This window comes from Lepidochelys olivacea, assembly GCF_965140295.1.
Source record: "Lepidochelys olivacea isolate rLepOli2 genome assembly, chromosome: 6".
Taxonomy (NCBI): domain Eukaryota; kingdom Metazoa; phylum Chordata; order Testudines; family Cheloniidae; genus Lepidochelys; species Lepidochelys olivacea.
In genome coordinates this window covers 88,655,640-88,674,429 of record NC_140416.1, presented here as the reverse complement: position 1 = coordinate 88,674,429, position 18,790 = coordinate 88,655,640, and the positions used below count along the sequence as shown (strand labels likewise).

Sequence of the window (18,790 nt, the reverse complement as noted above, 5' to 3'; positions counted from 1 at the left end):
CCTGGATCAGTTATTGGTTAAAACATAGGAAACAAAGGGTAGGAATCAACTGTCAGTTTTCACAGTGGAGAAAGGTAAATTAGCAGGTTCCCCAAGGGGTCTGTACTCAGACCAGCGCTGTTCAACATAGTCGTAAATGATCTGGAAAATGGGTAAACAGTCAGGTGGCAGACAATACAAAATTACTCAAGATAGTAAAGTCCAAAGGAAACTGAAGAGCCTGTCTCTCAAAACAGGGTGACTGGACAACAAAATGGCAGATGAAACTCAATGTTGATAAATGCAGAGTAAAGCACAATGGAAAACAAATCCCAACTATACACAAAAATGATGGGGGTCTAAATTAGCTGTTATGCAAGAAAAAGATTGTGGAGTCATTTTGAATAGTGCACCGAAAACATCTACTCGATGTGCAGTAGCAGTCTAAAAAAGCTACCAGAATGTTAGGAACTATTAGGAAATGGATAGATACTATGACAGAAAATATCATAATGCCCCTAGATAAACCCATAATACGCCCATACCATGAATACTGCATGCAGTTCTGGTCTCCCCATTTAAAAAAATAATATTTAAATTGGAACAAGTAGAGAGAAGAGCAGCAAAAATTATTAAGGTATAGAATAGCTTCCATATGAGGGGAGATTAAGACCGGGACTGTTCAGCCTGGAAAAGAGGTGTGGGGATGGGGGAAGAGAAATATGGTAGCTGTCTAAAAGATCATGAATGTTGTGGAGAAAGTGAATAAGAAAGTGCCAGTTACCCATTCACATAACACAAGAATCAGGGGGTCACCTAATGAAATTAATAGGCAGCAGATTTAAAACAAACATAAGTAAGTACTTCTTCCCACCACTCACAATCAACCAGTGAAACTTGTTGCTAGGGGAAGGCCAAAACTATAACTGAGTTCAAAAAAGTATCCGATAAGTTCCTGAAGGATAGATCCATCAATGGCCATTAGCCAAGATGGTCAGGGATGCAATCCTATAATGGGCTCTGAGACTTTTTAAACCTGTGATTACTAGATGCTGGGACTGGAGGACAGGTGATGGATCACTCCCTAATTGCCCTGTTCTGTTCATTTCCTCTGAAACACCTGGCACTGGCCACTGTCGAAGACAAGATACTGGGCTAGATGAATCATTGGTCTGACCCAGTATGGCCATTCTGATTGTTCTTAGAAGTGTCACAAATTTGAACCAAGGAACTTCAGAGTTTGAGATGCTAATTCCTCTTCACTGGGATTATGATTTACACCAAGTATAAACGATTACACATCTGTAAACACAGTGATTAGAAGTGTTTTTATATCATTGTATGGAAGGGTTCACATAGTAGTGGGAAGCCAGTGGTAAAATCAGGCCAGTACCTTTGTGAGGGCATTTACTGTGTATGCTGCTTAGCCTGTCTCACTTCTGGTGACTTTATTCTGACATGGATTAGAATTCAAGTGAGAGTTTGGTATTCTGGCTCCTGGAGTGTACCGTGGTGTTAATTGAGATTGAATATGTAAGCCAAAGGTGTTAACCCAGTCACTGCCCAACATTAAATAGTTTTAACCAAGGTTTGGGGTTTGGTATTCAGAGACCTCCGCCTGCCTAGAACCATGGCAAGTAGTATACTATAAAATTCATGCAAAAGGTTAGTAGTTTGACAAAGACTCAAAATGAGGTAGAGAGCATTGAAACTGAAATGGATAGGTTAACTTTGTTTTGGATAATCAAAGTCCTTTTTTGGAAACACTGAATATTTGTTAATCTTTTATTTAGCCAAACCATTTTTGGTGGTGAAGTAAAGGGTGAGTTCTGTTGTTCAGTTCTGAGTTGGGAATGAGTCGCTTTCCTGCTTTAGACAAGACCGATATAGAAAAGATAGGGGGGAAACGCAGCTTTTGTTGATGATCTCAGGATACAGGGTGGCTGGTCAGTTGTGGATGGATGCTTTGGGCTGACAGGTGGGCCACGACAGCTGTTCTGGACTCCAGCTCACCATGGATATCATCTGGTTGGTCTGGGCAGGTCCCTCTCCTTCACTGGTCCTTCTCAGGCCGAACAGAGTTGGATGGACTGTCTTGTTCCATTGTGCTGGTGCCGTGCAATATGGTTGGCTTCAGGATCACATGAAAAGCTAGGAGGGAAAGAGCAGGAGGAAGATATAAGGGACAGAAAGAAGCACATGAGGGAGGGGAATACAGCAGAATCTCACATTTATCAAGTTATGGTCCTTGCTGGTTTAGCGATAATGGTCCTGTGCTTCCACTGGAGTATCAAAGTCTAGTGTCACAGCAACAATCCTTCCACTACTCCTTCAGTGATGATAAAAGGTTTTTCTTCTTCCCCAAAGTCTCTTAAGAACCCCAAAAAGGAGTGATGAGTGGTGATTTCATTATTTTATCCATCAATTAGACAAAACTTCCTACATGCCAATTTTGGTTCACTGATTTCTGATCCCATGCTGTTTTTGTTTAACCAGGCATGAACTTAACACATTCCTTGAATTATATTAGTTGGCCTCTTTATACTAATTCAGTCCTTGTCTAGCTTTTGTATCTTTTCCCATCAACATTTGTTACAGGATATTGTGACATTCCATTAACTTTCACTCATTTCTCACAGCTGAGCACGCAATTAGGGTAAATTTGTGGGCTCGATTATCACAACAGTACATCTCCCACAAACATCACATGATTGTCTAATGCTGAGTTTAGCAGGAGTGCTCTGGGTCAAGACTGAAATAAACTGGCAGAGCTGTGGGGTGGAGACCAGAAGTGGAATAGCAAGGGTTTCTACAGATCAAGTCTGAGGTACCCTGACAGAGGTTGTATGTAAGAAACCTGTACAGCCCAACACACAGTGTAACTTGATTCCTGTCCTTGGCTTTCAAGAGTATTGTATTTAATACAACTCTTTTCCACTACAGTTTGTTCTTGCCCCATATTGCAACACACCAGTGCTGACTTCCAGATGCATTTCCTTTGTGTGCTGGGGGGATATCCTGTGGGGGATAGTGCCAACCCAATTGGTCTAAAAAATTAATTTTTAAAATGGGAAGAAAAGGCTCGAAAGTTGGGAGTGGGAGGCTGAAGAAAGGACATAGCTAACAAATGGTTCGAAAAACCTTCAGCATTCTTTTAAAAATTTAAGATAGTATTCCAAAGAAGATCTACTGGCTTCTAGCCTTCATTTAATTTTTTAAAATATACAAGCATAAAAAAGATGAGAAATCAGATATTTGTAAAAAATGGTTTATATACCTTTAACACATCTAACTTGAATTAGAAACCCCAGCAATGAAAGAGCATCCTTGTTCAGCTAATTTTAGTTTTGAAAATGAGGGCCATATCCATGTAAACTTTCTGGCCACTGGCTGTTGGTCTCTCCTAGTTCCATGCATTTCCTAGCAAGCTAATGGTAGCTAGTGTATTCTTGTGTAGCTGGATCTTGGGTTTGATTGTCAGTGTCTTAACATGTGATGTTATTGAAATACAGGTACACAGGGAGAGTGATAAAAGACGTTATTAACATGGGTTCCTACAACTATCTTGGATTTGCTCAGAACACTGGAATTTGCAAAGAAGCAGCAGCTAAAGTACTGACACAGTATGGAGCTGGGGTATGCAGCACTAGGCAGGAAATGGGTAAGTTTGGGTGGGGGGCAGGTGTTTTCAAAGTATATACGTAAATCATCATCTGTTCATTAGTCTCTGCAAAACATTGTATGGTTCCAGCTTTTGAACCTCAGATGAAGCAGTGAAGAAATCACAACTATAGAGTGAAGATAAATTCTGTGTTCTTTTCTGTTCTGTCATGCTTAGTTTACACAGCCACAACAGTCTTCATTGACATGTTCTCAGATTTTCCACCGACCCTTCCCCTCATCTCCCCCTCCCCCCCCCTTTTCTGGATCATACCAAAAAAAAAAATTCTAGCTGTTGAAAAACCTTTTGTGGTACAGATTTGGCCCCAGGTTCATTTGGTTTATTTTTGACTTATCTTTTGCTATTTTATGTGCAGGAAATCTGGACAAGCATGAGGAACTGGAAAAACTAGTGGCCAGGTTCCTGGGTGTGGAGGCTGCAATGACTTATGGGATGGGGTTTTCAACCAACTCAATGAACATTCCTGCTTTAGTTGGCAAGGTATGGCTTCAGAGAGAATGGGTAACAGGGTGTGAGGCATGAAGTTTCTGCTTATGGACTCTTTAGGGGTTGTTCACTCTTTTTTCAAAGAAGTCACTGCAAATGTTCTTTGCAGAAACAGGTCCTGATATGTCATCAATACTGTATCTCAACCCAAGGGTCTTTTGGGGACAGTGTGTGCTCGGACCTATAATGCTCTAGAATGGCTCGTGTTGGGAGAGAGCACAACCCTGTGGGACTTCTAGTTTCTGCAGGCCACACCTTAATATTAAAGATGGTGATTACTTCCGTAAACTGCCCAGTTACAGACTGTTCTGACAGCTTGCTGGGAGACTGAATCATCTGAATGCCACTTCTAACTGGCATAAAATTGAGCCAAGTTGGGCATCCCAGTCATAAACTTGGAAACCTGTAATCTCTCATACAGACAGTAGTAACTAGGGAAGAAAAATTTCCTTTGATGTAATAAACGCATAAAAGAACAAACATTTTGTTCACTAAATAGTTCTGCATTAATGAATACAATGATCATCCAGGTTTGCAAAATAATAAGTCGGCTGCCTGATAGCACAGAACTCAGCCTGAATCTCTTGCATCTCTAAATGGTGTTCTCTAATCACAGGAGATTAAGGCCTGGTCTACGCTGGGGGGCGAGCTAGATCGGTTTAAATTACGCAACTTCAGCTATGAAAATAGAGTAGCTGAAGTCGACATACATAGAGCTACTTACCGCGGTGTCTTCACTGTGGTAGGTTGACTGCTGAAGCTCCCCCGTCGACTCCGCCTACGCTTCTCACTCCAGTGGGGTACCGGAGTTGATGGGAGAGCGCTCGGCAGTCGATTTATTGCGTCTTCAATAGATGCGATAAATCGACCCTGGCTGGATCAATCGCTCTGAAGGTAAGTGTAGACATGCCCTGAGAGATGGAGAAGACCTGTTAAACTCCATTTAATCCATCTCCCTCTGTTGGTATAGTACAAAGTATGTCTATTGCGGTCTCCTGTTCAGGTTTAAATATAATCTAATGGGGCTTCTCCTTCCCTTGGGAGATAATTCTACAGCCGTGCACGTCTATCAGGATTTTTTCTTGGTACAATTTAAATATTCCCATTTTTAATTTCATCCTGTTATTCCTTATTATTCCCCCTTGGACCGTTCTGAATTCCTCCTATGGTGTTTGAACCTCTCAAATTTCTGTTGCTTCATCTCATCTCCTGCCTTTTTCTGTGTGTAGTCCTTTTCTTGAATACCTTCAGTGCCTGTCTCTGACACTGCTTACAATTTTCCCAAGCAGCAGAAGTGAAATTGACAATATTCTGGGCAGTTTCACTGAAGCTATTCAGAATCTTGTGGGCATCAGTGAAAATGAAAGCTTTGCTCACTTTCACTGTGTTGACACCTGGGTAGCTCTGATCAGCATCCAGGGTTGCAGTAGCTGTCTGCAGATAGAAGAGGATCACTTCGTGTTTGTGTTGTAAAGTGATTTCCACAACTATAGAAACTAGCACTTATGTTAAATGATTGCTTAAATTTTCCAGATACTGCTGGCTTAGCTGCTGCCATAACTTTCTATCCCTGTGTGTGAACATTTACCATGGTAAAGTCTTCCAAGTCCTAGGTTTCCTGGTTTATTTTCTCAAGATGCCTTGTTTTTGTATTTAAAACTATCTGAAGTAATGAGTAAGATTTTGTGACAGATTATCAAATACTTTATAAAAATCAGTTACTTACTTACCATTTATAGTTATTCTCATCCAAGGATCTTAATTGTTTTACTTCTGTGTTATAAGGTGATTTCTATGGTGTATGATGAAGAAGGGTCTTCAGAAGGAGTTTCAACTCAGTGCAGTAATAGAAATTAAAATGACCAGATTTGGGATAGTCCATTAAAAATTGAAGTGTTCATGTTGTTTTCTCCAGGCATTCTAGAACCCTGTTATATATCATTGATAACAATAAGAATGGAATAGCTGCTAGAAACAGTATCAGGTTTGGGAGAAAAGTTCAAGAGCTTGTAGGGTCTATGGGGAGGGAATGAAAATTCAAAAAACTAGTGTCAACTGCAAGGATAATTTCACTTGCTGACCAGAGAACGCATATTTCTGATGCAGCAATGGAAATTTAGAATTTTTTAAAACATTCTTATTTAAGTTAAACACTTTGCATCGATTGCATCTGATATAGTTTGAAGATTAAAGTTAATAGGGTTAGTCTTCCTTTTGTCAATTGTAGGTATTAGAGAAACTAGTAATTTTCACCTATTTTTATTCCTTTTAGTAATAAGACTGCTTTCTTTTTTCATTTTGCCTAATAATTATAAAGTCCCCAATTATAAAGTCCCCAAAGATTAGATAACTCTTCTTTTTTGGATGTCCTTATCTTTCCTCTACAAGTCTCACCTGACCCTCTGTTATTGTGTGGTTGCGTCCGGTCTTCTCTTCTAAGACTCTGGAGCATGTCCCTGGTGAAGCAACTACTTCATGCTCTTCACATTTTGTTTTGGAAGATGCATGGTCTCTTTAGCCTTAAATATGTGTGTTCTTGGAATTGACCAGCTGTTTTCCACACTGGTAGATATTAATACTTCTTCCAATTGCATCTTATGTAAAAGTATTAAGTGCTCAAAATCTAATATCTTTGAAATGCCATGTTGTGTGAATCCCACAGTATTTACTATGGCTGATTTAAATAGCCAGGGACAACTTTTCCTCATGATTTTTCACTTCTTCCTGACCCTCAGTGAAATGATGTTGATCCAGGTTTCTCTGAAAACTTCCTGGATCCTAAAGTTGTCTTCTGTGTGGCATAGGCTCGTCTTTTGTGTATACTCGATTCTGGTTGTCCATTACTCCAGATACCTATTGTAGGTAACTGAAATCCTCCATGAGTACAGTGTAACAGACGAGTATTTATTTCGTCAATATAGATCCAATATAAATTTATTTAATATACCATCAATATCTCTCTAGAAGGAGCCTCAGAGGTGGTGAGTGAGGTTAACCAGCATTTCTGGATCTTCTGAAGGAACACAAATGCTAAAATGTCAAGGCCCAAGACTTTTATTTTCTTTCCCAATCTGCAGATGGTTGGGTTTTTTAAAACATAATTAGGTGATACTCCGCTATTATGGTGATGAAGGCCATGTAAATATAAATTGGAAGGGCACATTGAGGGATGCTGGGTGACCTAGGTTTGCACTGCAATTAAAAAAACAAAACAAAAAACTGGCATGAAATCTGAGCTGGGTCAATTGATTCGGGCTCACAAGGCTAAAAATGGCAGTGTAGAAGTTTGGCCTTGGGCTGGACTCTGGCTCTGAGATCCTGTGAGTGGGGAGGGTCTCAAAGCCCAGGGTCCAGCTGACCAGAGGTAACCCGTTAGCTAATCAGGAAGACTGGCAGTCTTTCATTATTTACACTGTAATTAGGCATTTACATCACACTTGATAAGCCTAAAATAGAAGTCACCACAGCTGTGCTGGTCACAAAAGAACTGCTTGAGCATTTTTTTCCCCTGTTCTTCAAAAGCTTTAGTGACATCTTCAGTTACTACTTAAGTCTCCATTCTACTGTTGTCATCGGTGAGGGGATTGAGAGCACAATAATAGGACCTAACCTACCCCAATAGTGTCTAGTCAGCATAGCCAGCAGGAGGGACTCATAGGCTCCATAAGCATGAGGTAATCGATCTGTTACTCCCCATGGGCTGTCAGCAACAGGACACCCTGAACTGATGCTGAAAACGGCATAGCTGTAATGCAAATAGGACATAGTCATTTTTTCAACACTGGCAAAAATGATTGAGAACAGTTGCGTCCTTTCTACAGTTTTGAGCACCAGATTTTGGAGGGGATGGGCGCATTGCTGATGATCGTTAGCAGCAGCCAGTCAAGTTCCTAGTGTAGACAGAGCCAAGGATAGGCTGGGGCTGGAAAGCTGGGGATGGTGTGAAATCCATAAGGGTTGTGCAGTCAGAAATATGCAGACTTCCTGAGGGTGAGTCAGGGTGCACTGAAAACTTCCTGTTCTGTACTACATTTCCTGTTCTCCATTTTATGTGAGCACTGATTTTAACAAACTTCATTGTAATTGCTTAATAGCAGTACCCGTGCCGCCTTTTAATATAAGGCTGATCGAAGTCACTAGTAGATGTTAGTTCAACGATATTAGGAAATCTTATCTTTTCCCTGAGAATGGATTAAATTGTTTTCAGACATACTCGGCCCTGTATTGCACACAGCACTTCCTAGTAAGGTATGGCTTTCACGTATTCCCCACAGGATTCATATGGTGAATCACTGATCTTGACTTCATGGCAGGATACTGGGATGTGCACACATGTCCATTACTGGCGATAGTTAAAGACACAGCTGTCTCATCTAATACAAGCACAGCAGTTTGAAGAGTACTCTGACTAAAGACAAATAAGAGTGGTCTTGCACACTGGTCTGCTGTTAACCTCAGTCTATTCAGCCTTTCTGCCTCATTTTTTCCCCTTGTGCAGGGCTGCCTGATACTGAGCGATGAGCTGAATCATGCATCACTAGTGCTTGGAGCAAGACTGTCAGGAGCAACTATTCGAATCTTCAAGCACAACAGTGAGTACCTGTTAGGGGGCACTTCCTTTTGTAGCTCAGACTGGTCACTCTTTTCTGAGAACCCTGCCTCTTGTCGCAGTAAATCTGAATTTCCAGCTGGGAAACCCATTTCCAGTAATTGGAGGCTCTTAGGGGCTGCTAGCACCTTGAAGTTAATAGTGTTGAAAACCCTGGATTGGAAGCTCTATTCTTTGCAAATTGGCCATTAAATACAGGCTTTTTTAAGGCTGCTGAGAAAGGACACTTATGGAAGAGATTTAAACTGGGTGAGTGAATTTAGTGCTTATGCAAATGTGGGTATCTGATTAAATCTGGACATTAAAGGCAGGTGTCATGTAGGCTTTCTCTTCTCTCCCTTCCCAGATCTACCAGTACTCCTCTGCCCCAATCAGTAGCACTTTGTGATGTTGCATTTCTGGGTCCCCTTATAGCTGTTCATATGTAAAGTAGGGATATAAAATAGTAAATGGTTAACCAGTAAGCATTAGTCTTACCATTAACCCCCAGCCCTGGACCTGGCTGGAGCTGGGGCCCCTTGTCTGGCTGGAGTGGAGCCCCCAGGCCCTCTCCCTTTAATCGGTTAAACAATATAATTGTAGTAGTTTAAACGGTTTACTTTTTAAACAATATTTACATCCCTAATGTAAAGCCAGTGTATGTCTGTCTGGAATATGCAGGGGAACTGCTGGTGTTCACACCTTTCAGTTTGTAACATGTATGGGTCAGCACACTTACAGAATCTTATTACAATCCATGTCCGATACTAAAGTGGTGAATGTCGTGTAAGAACCTAGATAGATGATTGTCATATGGTTTCTTAGGTCATTGCTTAGTTTCCTAGGTCAGGATCTAGGCTGTAATAAGATTCCCTCACATGGTTCTGTAATCATTTCCATCCTATGGACAAAAACATTAAAAATGAGTACCCCTACCCGTGCCTGGCACTATGCTTTGGCACAGAATCCTGTATCTGGACTCTGAAACCAAAAAGAAAAGGTTCTTTCAGCTCCTCCCACCTCCACTTTTCAAAATCACACTCTTTCCTCTTTTTTGTGATTGTCTGTGTTCCCCACCAGCCTCCCCATAATTTGTTTTCTATGCCTGGCTCTCTCCTCTGCCTCCCTGTCTTCATCCTATGTCACTTCAACTTCCATGTTGATCACTCCATCTCTAATGTCTTGCTTTCTTTCCTTTGGGCTCTTAGTTTGGACTGACTCCTGCATGATTTATTCACATTAGCCATTCCATCAACTGGATCTCCAAGTGCTAGTGGTATGCTCTTCTCATCACTCGGATGCACTCTGGTCTTGTCATTCAACATCAATCACTCCCTTGCTCCTCCCTGCATCATTTCATCTGCACTGTCATTCAATTCAGGCTACTGATGTCTCAGAGTCTGCTGCTACTCCCAGCCCTCCACTTTACTGTTATGGTGTGGTATGAATTCCGCCCCCTCCTGTGCATTCCCCTTGCCTTTGGTCTCTGCTCCTCTAGTGCAGTGTTTCTAGAGGGCAGAGGCCTGTAACTACCCCAGCTTCCTCCACTCACTGTCCTTTGCTCATTTTACTCTGTTTTGTTCCTTGTGTATTCACTTTCTCTTTCCACACCTCCAATCCAATCAGGTCTCACCAGATTTTCTTCCTTATTAACTCTTGTCTTTTCTCCACTCACCATCTTGTTCAGTTTATTTAAAGACAGAAATTACATTGGGGAGAACTTGCTTCCTCATCTATCCTCCTTTGCCCAATCCCCAGCAGTCTGTCTCAGGCCCATAATCCTTGAACTCATTCTCTCCCCTCTGGCTTCTTTGTTCCAGCCACTAAGCCTTCACTCATCTCCACCTGCCATTTACCAACCCATTTCTCTCTTCCCTTTTATTTCCATGTCTGTCTCTTTCTGATGGCTTAATCTCTGTACTGTTGTACTCTTAACCAGGGATGACCAAATCCTGGCCCATAGTGGAAATCACGGGGCAGTGCTATACCACACAGCCACAGTCACCTTTAACATGAGATGTGGCTTGCAGGAGAATGCAGGTCCTCAAATGCAATGTGGCTAAACTTGGACCATGATAGAGTATAGATTCCACAGGTACAGTAACTCCTCACTTAAAGTCGTCCCGGTTAACGTTGTTTTGTTGTTACGTCGCTGATCAGTTAGGGAACATGCTCTTTTAAAGTTGTGCAATGCTCCCTTTATAACGTCGTTTGGCAGCCGCCTGCTTTGTCCACTGCTTGCAGGAAGAGCATCCTGTTGCAGCTAGCTGGTGGGGGCTTGGAACCGGGGTGGACCGGCAGCCCCCCATCAGCTCCCCTAAGTTCCCTGTGCAGCAGCTGCCCAGCAGGCTATCAATTGCCGGAAGTTCAGCTGTCCCTCCCCGCACTGCCCTCTGCCTTGGAGCTGCTCTCCGGAGCCTAATTGTTGGGGGAGGCTAATGTCAGGGTGTCCCCCTCCACCATGCTCCTGCACCCTGTTTACCCCATCTCCATAGAGCAGGGGGGACACAGGACAGGGCTCAGGACGGAGAGAGCTTCCTGGCAGCAGCTGCTCTGGTCTCAGCTTGCTGATTAACTTAAGAAGGTGGTGTACTTAAGAGTGGTGTCAGCCTACTTAAAGGGGAAATGCTCATCTCTCTCTCTCACACACAGGGTGTGTGTGTCTGTCTCTGTCTGCCATGCTGTCTCCCCTCCCTCCATTCCTGCTGCCTTGTGGAGAGTGAGGCTACATTAACAACAGTGAGTTAACCCTTGAGAGCTCAGCCCAGTGCTAGTTCATCATTTAGCAGTAAGGCATTCCCTGGGAGATATCCCACCCTCTGACTCCACCACCTGAACCAAGCTTCACAATCATCATTGCTGTGTACAGTATTAATTTGTTTGTTTAAAACTTATACTGTGCGTGTGTGTGTATGCGTGTGTGTGTGTGTGTATGTCTTTTGTCTGGCAAAAAAAAATTTCCCTGGAACCTAACCCCCACTATTTACACTAATTCTTATGGGGAAATTGGATTTGCTTAACATCGTTTCACTTAGTCACATTTTTCAGGAACATAACTACAACGTTAAGTGAGGAGTTACTGTATTAGTCTCTGTGGACCACTCTTCATATCAGAGGGTGGCTGTGACTTGTAGCTGTGGCCTCATTTGAGTGCTCCTGCACTTAATTATGTCATGCTAATGGGGAAATAGTAATAAAGGCTGCTTGGTGGAATCTTGCTATCTTTTTTTTTTTTCTGTGCAGACATGCAGAGCCTGGAGAAACTGCTCAAAGATGCCATTGTGCATGGGCAACCTCGCACCCGCAGGCCCTGGAAAAAAATCCTCATCCTAGTGGAAGGAATTTACAGGTACAAGTTATTCTCTACCTTGCCTACACTCTTCACAAGATCCAGCTGTCAGGGTTTGGGTTCCATCGCTGGACCAAGCAGTAGAGCTGGTTAATAAGAGCATGCCACTTAGCTGTTGCTCTTGATGAGAGACCATTTGTTTTAGACCTAGTTTGATCTTTAAGCTCCTCCCACATGGCCTACTGTAATAACAGCTGGTACTGGTGGAAAGCTTCCTATCTCCTAAATACAACACAAATGCTAAGTAATCTAAACAAATTATTTACATCAAACATGCTAAGCTCTGGAGCTGAGTTTATACCCTCTAGTCCAATTCCATTTCTAGCAGTCTGTTATTGATCATGCTAATGGGAATAGATGGCAATATGTGCAGATCTCATGACTTCTCTTAGGGTGTGTGGGAGGTATAAATTGGAGCTCAGTTGTCCTTGCACCTGGCTCATGACCTAAGGATCAGGTGGTCTTGAGCTGCTATTGGAAGGCATGGGTCAGCCTGGTTGATCTCATTTAGGAGATCAACAATGTCACGTTAATTGGTGGCAGCATAGGACACTGAGGTTTGTGAGGTAGAGAAGCAGTATCTGTTGTAGATGGAAATGCATTACAGAATGCATTGGGTTGCTCTGTCATCCTTGCGCCTACTTAATCTGTTTAACTTGTGATGCTGATTTTCAGAATAAGGAAATTTGAACACTGAATGCAACAAATCTTGTTTTTAAACATAAACACTTGTAAAAGAAATCTTTCCATAGAGGGGTTATGGTCTGTAGATAATGCTTCCATGATAATTACGTAACTGCTAAAAGGAAGTAAAGAAAAGGAGGGTAGGAATCCAGTTTAGAATCTCCAAACAGAACCCCGATTATAAAAAACCCTTAAAGCTGAATCTAACATGATTTGATCTGTTTTTTCTTCGACAGCATGGAGGGTTCCATAGTCCGCCTACCTGAAGTGATTGCCCTCAAGAAGAAGTACAAGTCATACCTGTACCTGGACGAGGCTCACAGTATAGGTGCCCTGGGTCTCACTGGCCGGGGCGTGGTGGAGTATTTTGGACTTAACCCTGAGGATGTAGATGTTATGATGGGAACGTTCACCAAGGCCTTTGGAGCTGCTGGAGGATACATCGGAGGCAAGAAGGTAAAGAGGTGGTGGGGAGACATGATAGGAAGCAAGGTATTCATTTGGGCTTCTGAAGGTCAAAAAGTGGAAACTACTTTTTGGGTAGCAGATAGTTAGGGCCCTACCCAGTTCTGTACCAGGATACATCCCTGGAGGCCTTCAGTGTTAGCTTGTTTTTTTTAGTTCACCTGGTACACTGGGAACTAAACATTGATGTACAGTTCAGTTATGTGGAATTTTGTCCAATGTGGATGAGTTGAATCCAGGAAAAAATTCCCTTCAGAACTCCTAATTCCCTAAAAGGAGTGATTAGCTAAAGCTGCTGAGACTTGGGGAGGAGAGGTTGTGCAATTCTTTTGCTAATAGCTACTCAGTGCTTTAAGGTAGGGATTTTTTAATTGCTACCTGTTAATGAAGCTAGTAGTGAGAACTCTGAAGGCAAGGCTTTCCTAGCTCCTAATTAAGCTCTATGGAGCAACACTGTATGCTATTTCATCTGCTTTCAGGCATCTTTTTTCTTTCCATTGTCCTTTCTGTCTTTGCTATATGCCCGATATCCTCCCGGTGGGGGCCATCTAACACCTCTTGGGAAGCCCTGCTCTAGAGCAGTGGTTCCCAACCTTTTTTCATTTGTGGCCCCCTAAAAAAATACAGAATGGAGGTGCAGACCCCTTTGGAAATCGTAAACATTGTGTGCACGCTCCCAAGGATCCATGTACCGTAGGTAGACCACTGCGTGGATACAAAATTTGTATCTGCAGACATGGTCCATGGCCATAAAGCGGATATCTGCAGATTTGCAGAGCTCTAACCACAGGTTGAAAACCACTGTTCTATGGTAATGACAACCTTTTGCAGATCCCTTAGACAGACATAGTCTGCAGACTCCCAGGCGTCCATGGACCTCAGGTTGAGAACCACTGCTCTAAATTTCTCTGGTGCTAGGAGGGGACAAAAACAGCATCATGCTAATAGAACTTGAGTAATATATGCTGAGAGAAATTTCTGCCCCTGGTTACCGTTGTGCCTTCCCGTTGCTTTTTTCATAGCGGAGGCCAGAATTTGTCCCACCGCGTGCTGTGGTGTTTTACCATAGTGCTTCTCATTTCTGGGGGTTGTGGAATAGTTTTATTATACAATGAGTGATGAGTAACCATTCCAGGGAGTGGTGCCTCTTGTCTTCCTCATGGCTTGCTTCCATCCTGTAGCAAAAGCTATATTTGAGTGCAGAAGATAGGAGTAAGTAATAGAAAGGGAGTGGCTCTCTGAAGTTCTTGCTCATTCTTAAATTACACCTGCTGCCTTATCCATAGTGCACTTAGCAGAGATCCCTTGTGACCTTTTGTATGCCTTGTTCAGTGACATGCTTAGCAATGATTTGTATCAAACATAATACATAGCCATCTGCAGAGCCTACTCACCACCACACAGGAATGAGAGGATTGATTTGCATCTTCCCGTGACAGAACAATTGCTCTCGAAACACAACCTGTGCACAGCTTGAGTAATTCCAGACATCTTGTTGCGAAACCCAATGCTGTGATCATTGGCAGAATGAATCTACATTTGAGTTATCCGAATTTTTTTGGTTGACCCTCATCCTGCCTTGGGATACAAAGTATAGTGCACAGGCATGTTTCACCCCTGCTGTTAGCACTTTAGTTTAGTAAATGTCGTGTGCAGCTTTTTACGAGCTTCCCAGCCTTTTCTAGGTGACTTGTGGAGTGTGTGTGTGTGTGTGTGTCCGCGCAACGTGTGGTGCTACCAATTTGTAGGGTGGTCATGGTGTCAGTGGAGCCTATAGCTTTAAGATCTGACTGATGGTGGTATCTGAAGGCCTCCTGTGTTCGTTTTGTCAGGAGCTGATTGACTACCTCCGTACGCATTCTCATAGTGCAGTGTATGCCACGTCACTGTCACCACCTGTTATGGAGCAAATCCTCACCTCCATGAAGTGCATTATGGGTGAAGATGGCACAACTTTTGGTAAGTCTTTTCTATTCGGTAAATGCTTCCAATCCTGGAATGGGGGTCTGTGACTGCTGGAAACTAAACCTTTTTATAACCGTGGCACTGGTAACTGTGCTTGCTGCCAGACATGTTAGCATGCATTTTTGTTAACTATCTTATTGCTTCAGGAGTTAGGTTTATTCACTATTAGTTGTAGCATCCCTACTTTCTAATGCTGCTCTGCTAGTAATCTAGCAAGGTAATTCCAGCAAAAGGTAGGACAGGTTAATCTTACCTAAAAGGCAAACTGATGTTGTGTACAGTACTGAATTTTCTTCTCTCTCTCTCTCAAAAAAAAAATGCAAATTTAAACACATCGCATCTCCCTACTTTGAGTGATCTGTTCCTAGATATGTCTCTCTTTGTGATAACGGATCACTCAGAGGAAGGTGTAGTGGTTGAGTTTTTTTCAGGGTAATTGGAAATATTTAGCCGCTAAACTATAGTATTTAGAATTTGCATCATCCCAAATTGAAACCTTGTTTCAAAATGAACGTAAGGCTTGGTCTAGCAGGTTTTTTTATAATATAGCATGTTCCTTGTGCATCAACCTTTTTTAACAGTTGATGGGTGTTGCTCAGAATATATATCATTTGCAGTCCAAACACAGTTTTTTAATTCTAAAACTAATACAAATATACTGGATTCATAATGTTTTGAGCTTTTGGCCACAAGGTGGTAGTATGCACTGAAGAATTGTATTTGTGCTGTAACAGTTAGAGGAAAATATCTTTAATGGACCAACCTCTGTTGGTGAAAGAGACAAGATGAGCTTGAAAGCTTGTCTTTCACAAACAGAAGTTAGTCCAATAAAAGATATTACTGCGCCCACCTTGTCCGTCTCAAATGCTGGGACCAACAAGGCCACAACGACACAGTAACTTTAAGGCTATCCGACTAGATGACTTGACAGAACTCCTGTGGTAAAAGAATATGTTGGACACAACTCAAGGTAACCTTTCTCCTTGTCTTAAATCAGGAATAATCTAACTTATTTATATTATATTAAAGTAAAATTAATGCTGTTGATTGTTGCTGTGGTGGTAGCTCTAGGAGCAAAAGTAGCTAATCACCACGGCATGTAAGGCAGGCAGTGCGATCTGTGGTCACATCTGAGTGCAGTGTAAGGGTACATTGCAAAGAAAAGCCTGCAGCGCCAAGTCTTGGAGGCCTGGGTCAATTGACTCGCGTTCCCGGGGCTTGAGCTGCAGGGCTAAAAATAGCAGGGTAGACGGTTCAGGCTCGGGCTGGAGCCCAGGCCCTGAGTACTGGTGTCCTGCACTAGAATCCTTTTCCTCTCTAGTTCTCCAAGAACGTGCATTTACCACACAGCCAGTTATTGATGGATACAACTATGGCAAAGAGATGAGTTTTGCATCCTTTCCTAAAGGTGACACTGTCAGAGCTACTTCAGCTGATCATGGCCAACATTTCACACCGATCTCCTCAGGCACTGCTTCTGTTGTGTCACTTCCAGTGTCTGCTGTGTTTAAGTAAGTGAGGACTGAAGAATGTGTAACTAATTGGAAGTTCCACATAAGTGGTTAAGATGAGCACACGTTACCAGTTTTTGAAGATGGCTTTTAGGAGCACTGGCATTTTTAGTAACTTTTCTGTATGGCCAGAGAGATTTTAAGCCTTTGAGAGCTGGTTTGTGGTATCAAAGAAACATCATGTTGTGGCAGACTTTCATGTGAGTTTTAGTGCTCTTCGAAGGTGCTGTATTTGACAGCCTGGAAAGCTGAAGTTCTCTTTTCATCCACACTCAAGTAAATGGATTACTGCAGGCTCATCTCTCCTGGAAGAATATCATTAAGTTATTAAAAAGTTTTTTCCATTTGACCTCATCAGGGTGATTCTTGCTGGGATGATTACGACAGTACTTGAAATGGTCCTATTTCAATTCATTTTCGGTGCAGCACCAATTGCCAATCTCTCTATAGTTTGAGATCATAAATCAACATTTCTTAATATATTGTTTTAAAATCCCTGCTGCTTTGCAGTCCTGTTCCATGGAGAGAGCTGGTTAAAACTCCTTTGTGCAGACTGAGCTGCTGCTCAGTGTTAACTTAAGGAACTCTTGTCCTGTTTTTGACTATCACTGGAACACAAGGACTAAGGACAGGACAATAATGTTCAACGTTTGGGAGGTAGAAATATGTAAGTTATAGAGATAATGACACTCATGAGTGGTAACTCTGGAAGGGAAACAGGTAGATAGCTTGAGGGCTGTACTAGGTTGCTCTTGAACATCTCTGAAACCAAGAGTAATACATCGTGCTGTATGAATGTTCCCTGACCATTCTGTAGGCGGCTAATTAAGATTTATTTATAGATGGGCAAAACTGAGACAGGCAATGGCCTTGCCAAAGCCACAGAAGAAACTAATAGTTGGATTTCCTTGTTCTTGGCTCTGGGCTCTGAGCAACATAAACCCTGTAATTTTTATGTACTATTCCCCGCTGGATAGAATGGGAGGAGATAGCAAAGAAAGAAGCAGAATTTCCTTCACAAAAGTATTTCTCAATTTCATGACGCATCAGCCGGGGACGGGGGTAGCTAGGGCAGGGAGGTCTCCAAACTTGCAACACAATATATTGCTGCTACTACAATCTAAGGTCAATTGTGCCGTTGGAGTAAATGTTCCCTTTGAGGTCTTTCCAGCAGGCTGTCACTAGCTAACAGGATGTTAGTAAGCAGGCAGCCTAGATAAAATACACATGGAAACCAGCATGGCCATTTGCAGAGCTGAAGTAGGAGGCGAATGCAGGTCGAATAGATGTAGTTAGGAGACAGCACATGAATATGCAGCCTAGATTGAGATAAGCAGCTTTACTTTTCCCTTCTCATTGTCTGTCTAACCTAACCTGTCAGTGCTGGCTATTACCTGCTGACATACATAATAGGTGCCCACATGGTGCTGTCCAAACCAGCCCATATGGCTTTAAAAACATCATATGTCAGTGGAAGTGACTGTCCTGGAGGGGTAGGCTAGAAAAGATGGCCATTCCAGCTGTCTTAAGTCAGTGGTTCTCAAATGGGGGTCCGTGAAACCTTTCAAGGGGGCCATGGGGCCCTGCGGCTTGAAACCCAGAGCCCGAGCCCAAGCCCTAGCACCCCCCGTGGAGCTGAAGCTGGGAAACGTGGGGCTGAATCCCCAAGCCCTGGTGCTCTGTGTGGGGCAGAAGCCCTGAGCCTATGGGCAGAGTTAGGAACAAGGAAAGCATTTCTTTTCCCCACCCCTGCCAAACAGCAGCACAAGAGCACGAGAGTCCTGGGGGCAGCTCCACACCTTCTCCGCCGCCCTCCCCCCCCCCCAAAAACAAACAAACAAAAAAAAACCAAACAAACTAACTCCTCTCCCTGCCCCAGGGCCAGGTCAGAGGCAGGAAGCCAGAGCGGGGTAGCTGCTGCTCTGGCTGGTGCCATGGAGCAGGCAGCCAAAGCATTCCCCCTTCTCTGGGTTGAAGCTGCTCCTCAGCTCCCAACCACCTTTGCACCAGCAGAGGTAGCCAGTAAGAGCCACCCGGTTGGGGAGACCCGGCTCTGTGGCTGGCAGACCCCTCTGGGAACA

At 42.9% G+C, this 18,790-nt stretch overlaps 1 protein-coding gene across 1 annotated transcript in view; it reads left to right on the top strand.

The window, feature by feature from the left end:
* Positions 1 to 18,790, top strand: part of SPTLC2 (serine palmitoyltransferase long chain base subunit 2) — a 113,839-nt gene that overhangs the window by 36,243 nt on the left and 58,806 nt on the right. The window contains exons 4-9 of the mRNA XM_084630294.1: positions 3,492 to 3,640; positions 4,017 to 4,141; positions 8,646 to 8,739; positions 11,979 to 12,084; positions 13,005 to 13,224; positions 15,066 to 15,192. Coding sequence (XP_084486420.1) covers positions 3,492 to 3,640; positions 4,017 to 4,141; positions 8,646 to 8,739; positions 11,979 to 12,084; positions 13,005 to 13,224; positions 15,066 to 15,192 — 821 coding nt within the window. The remainder of the gene's footprint in view (positions 1 to 3,491; positions 3,641 to 4,016; positions 4,142 to 8,645; positions 8,740 to 11,978; positions 12,085 to 13,004; positions 13,225 to 15,065; positions 15,193 to 18,790) is intronic.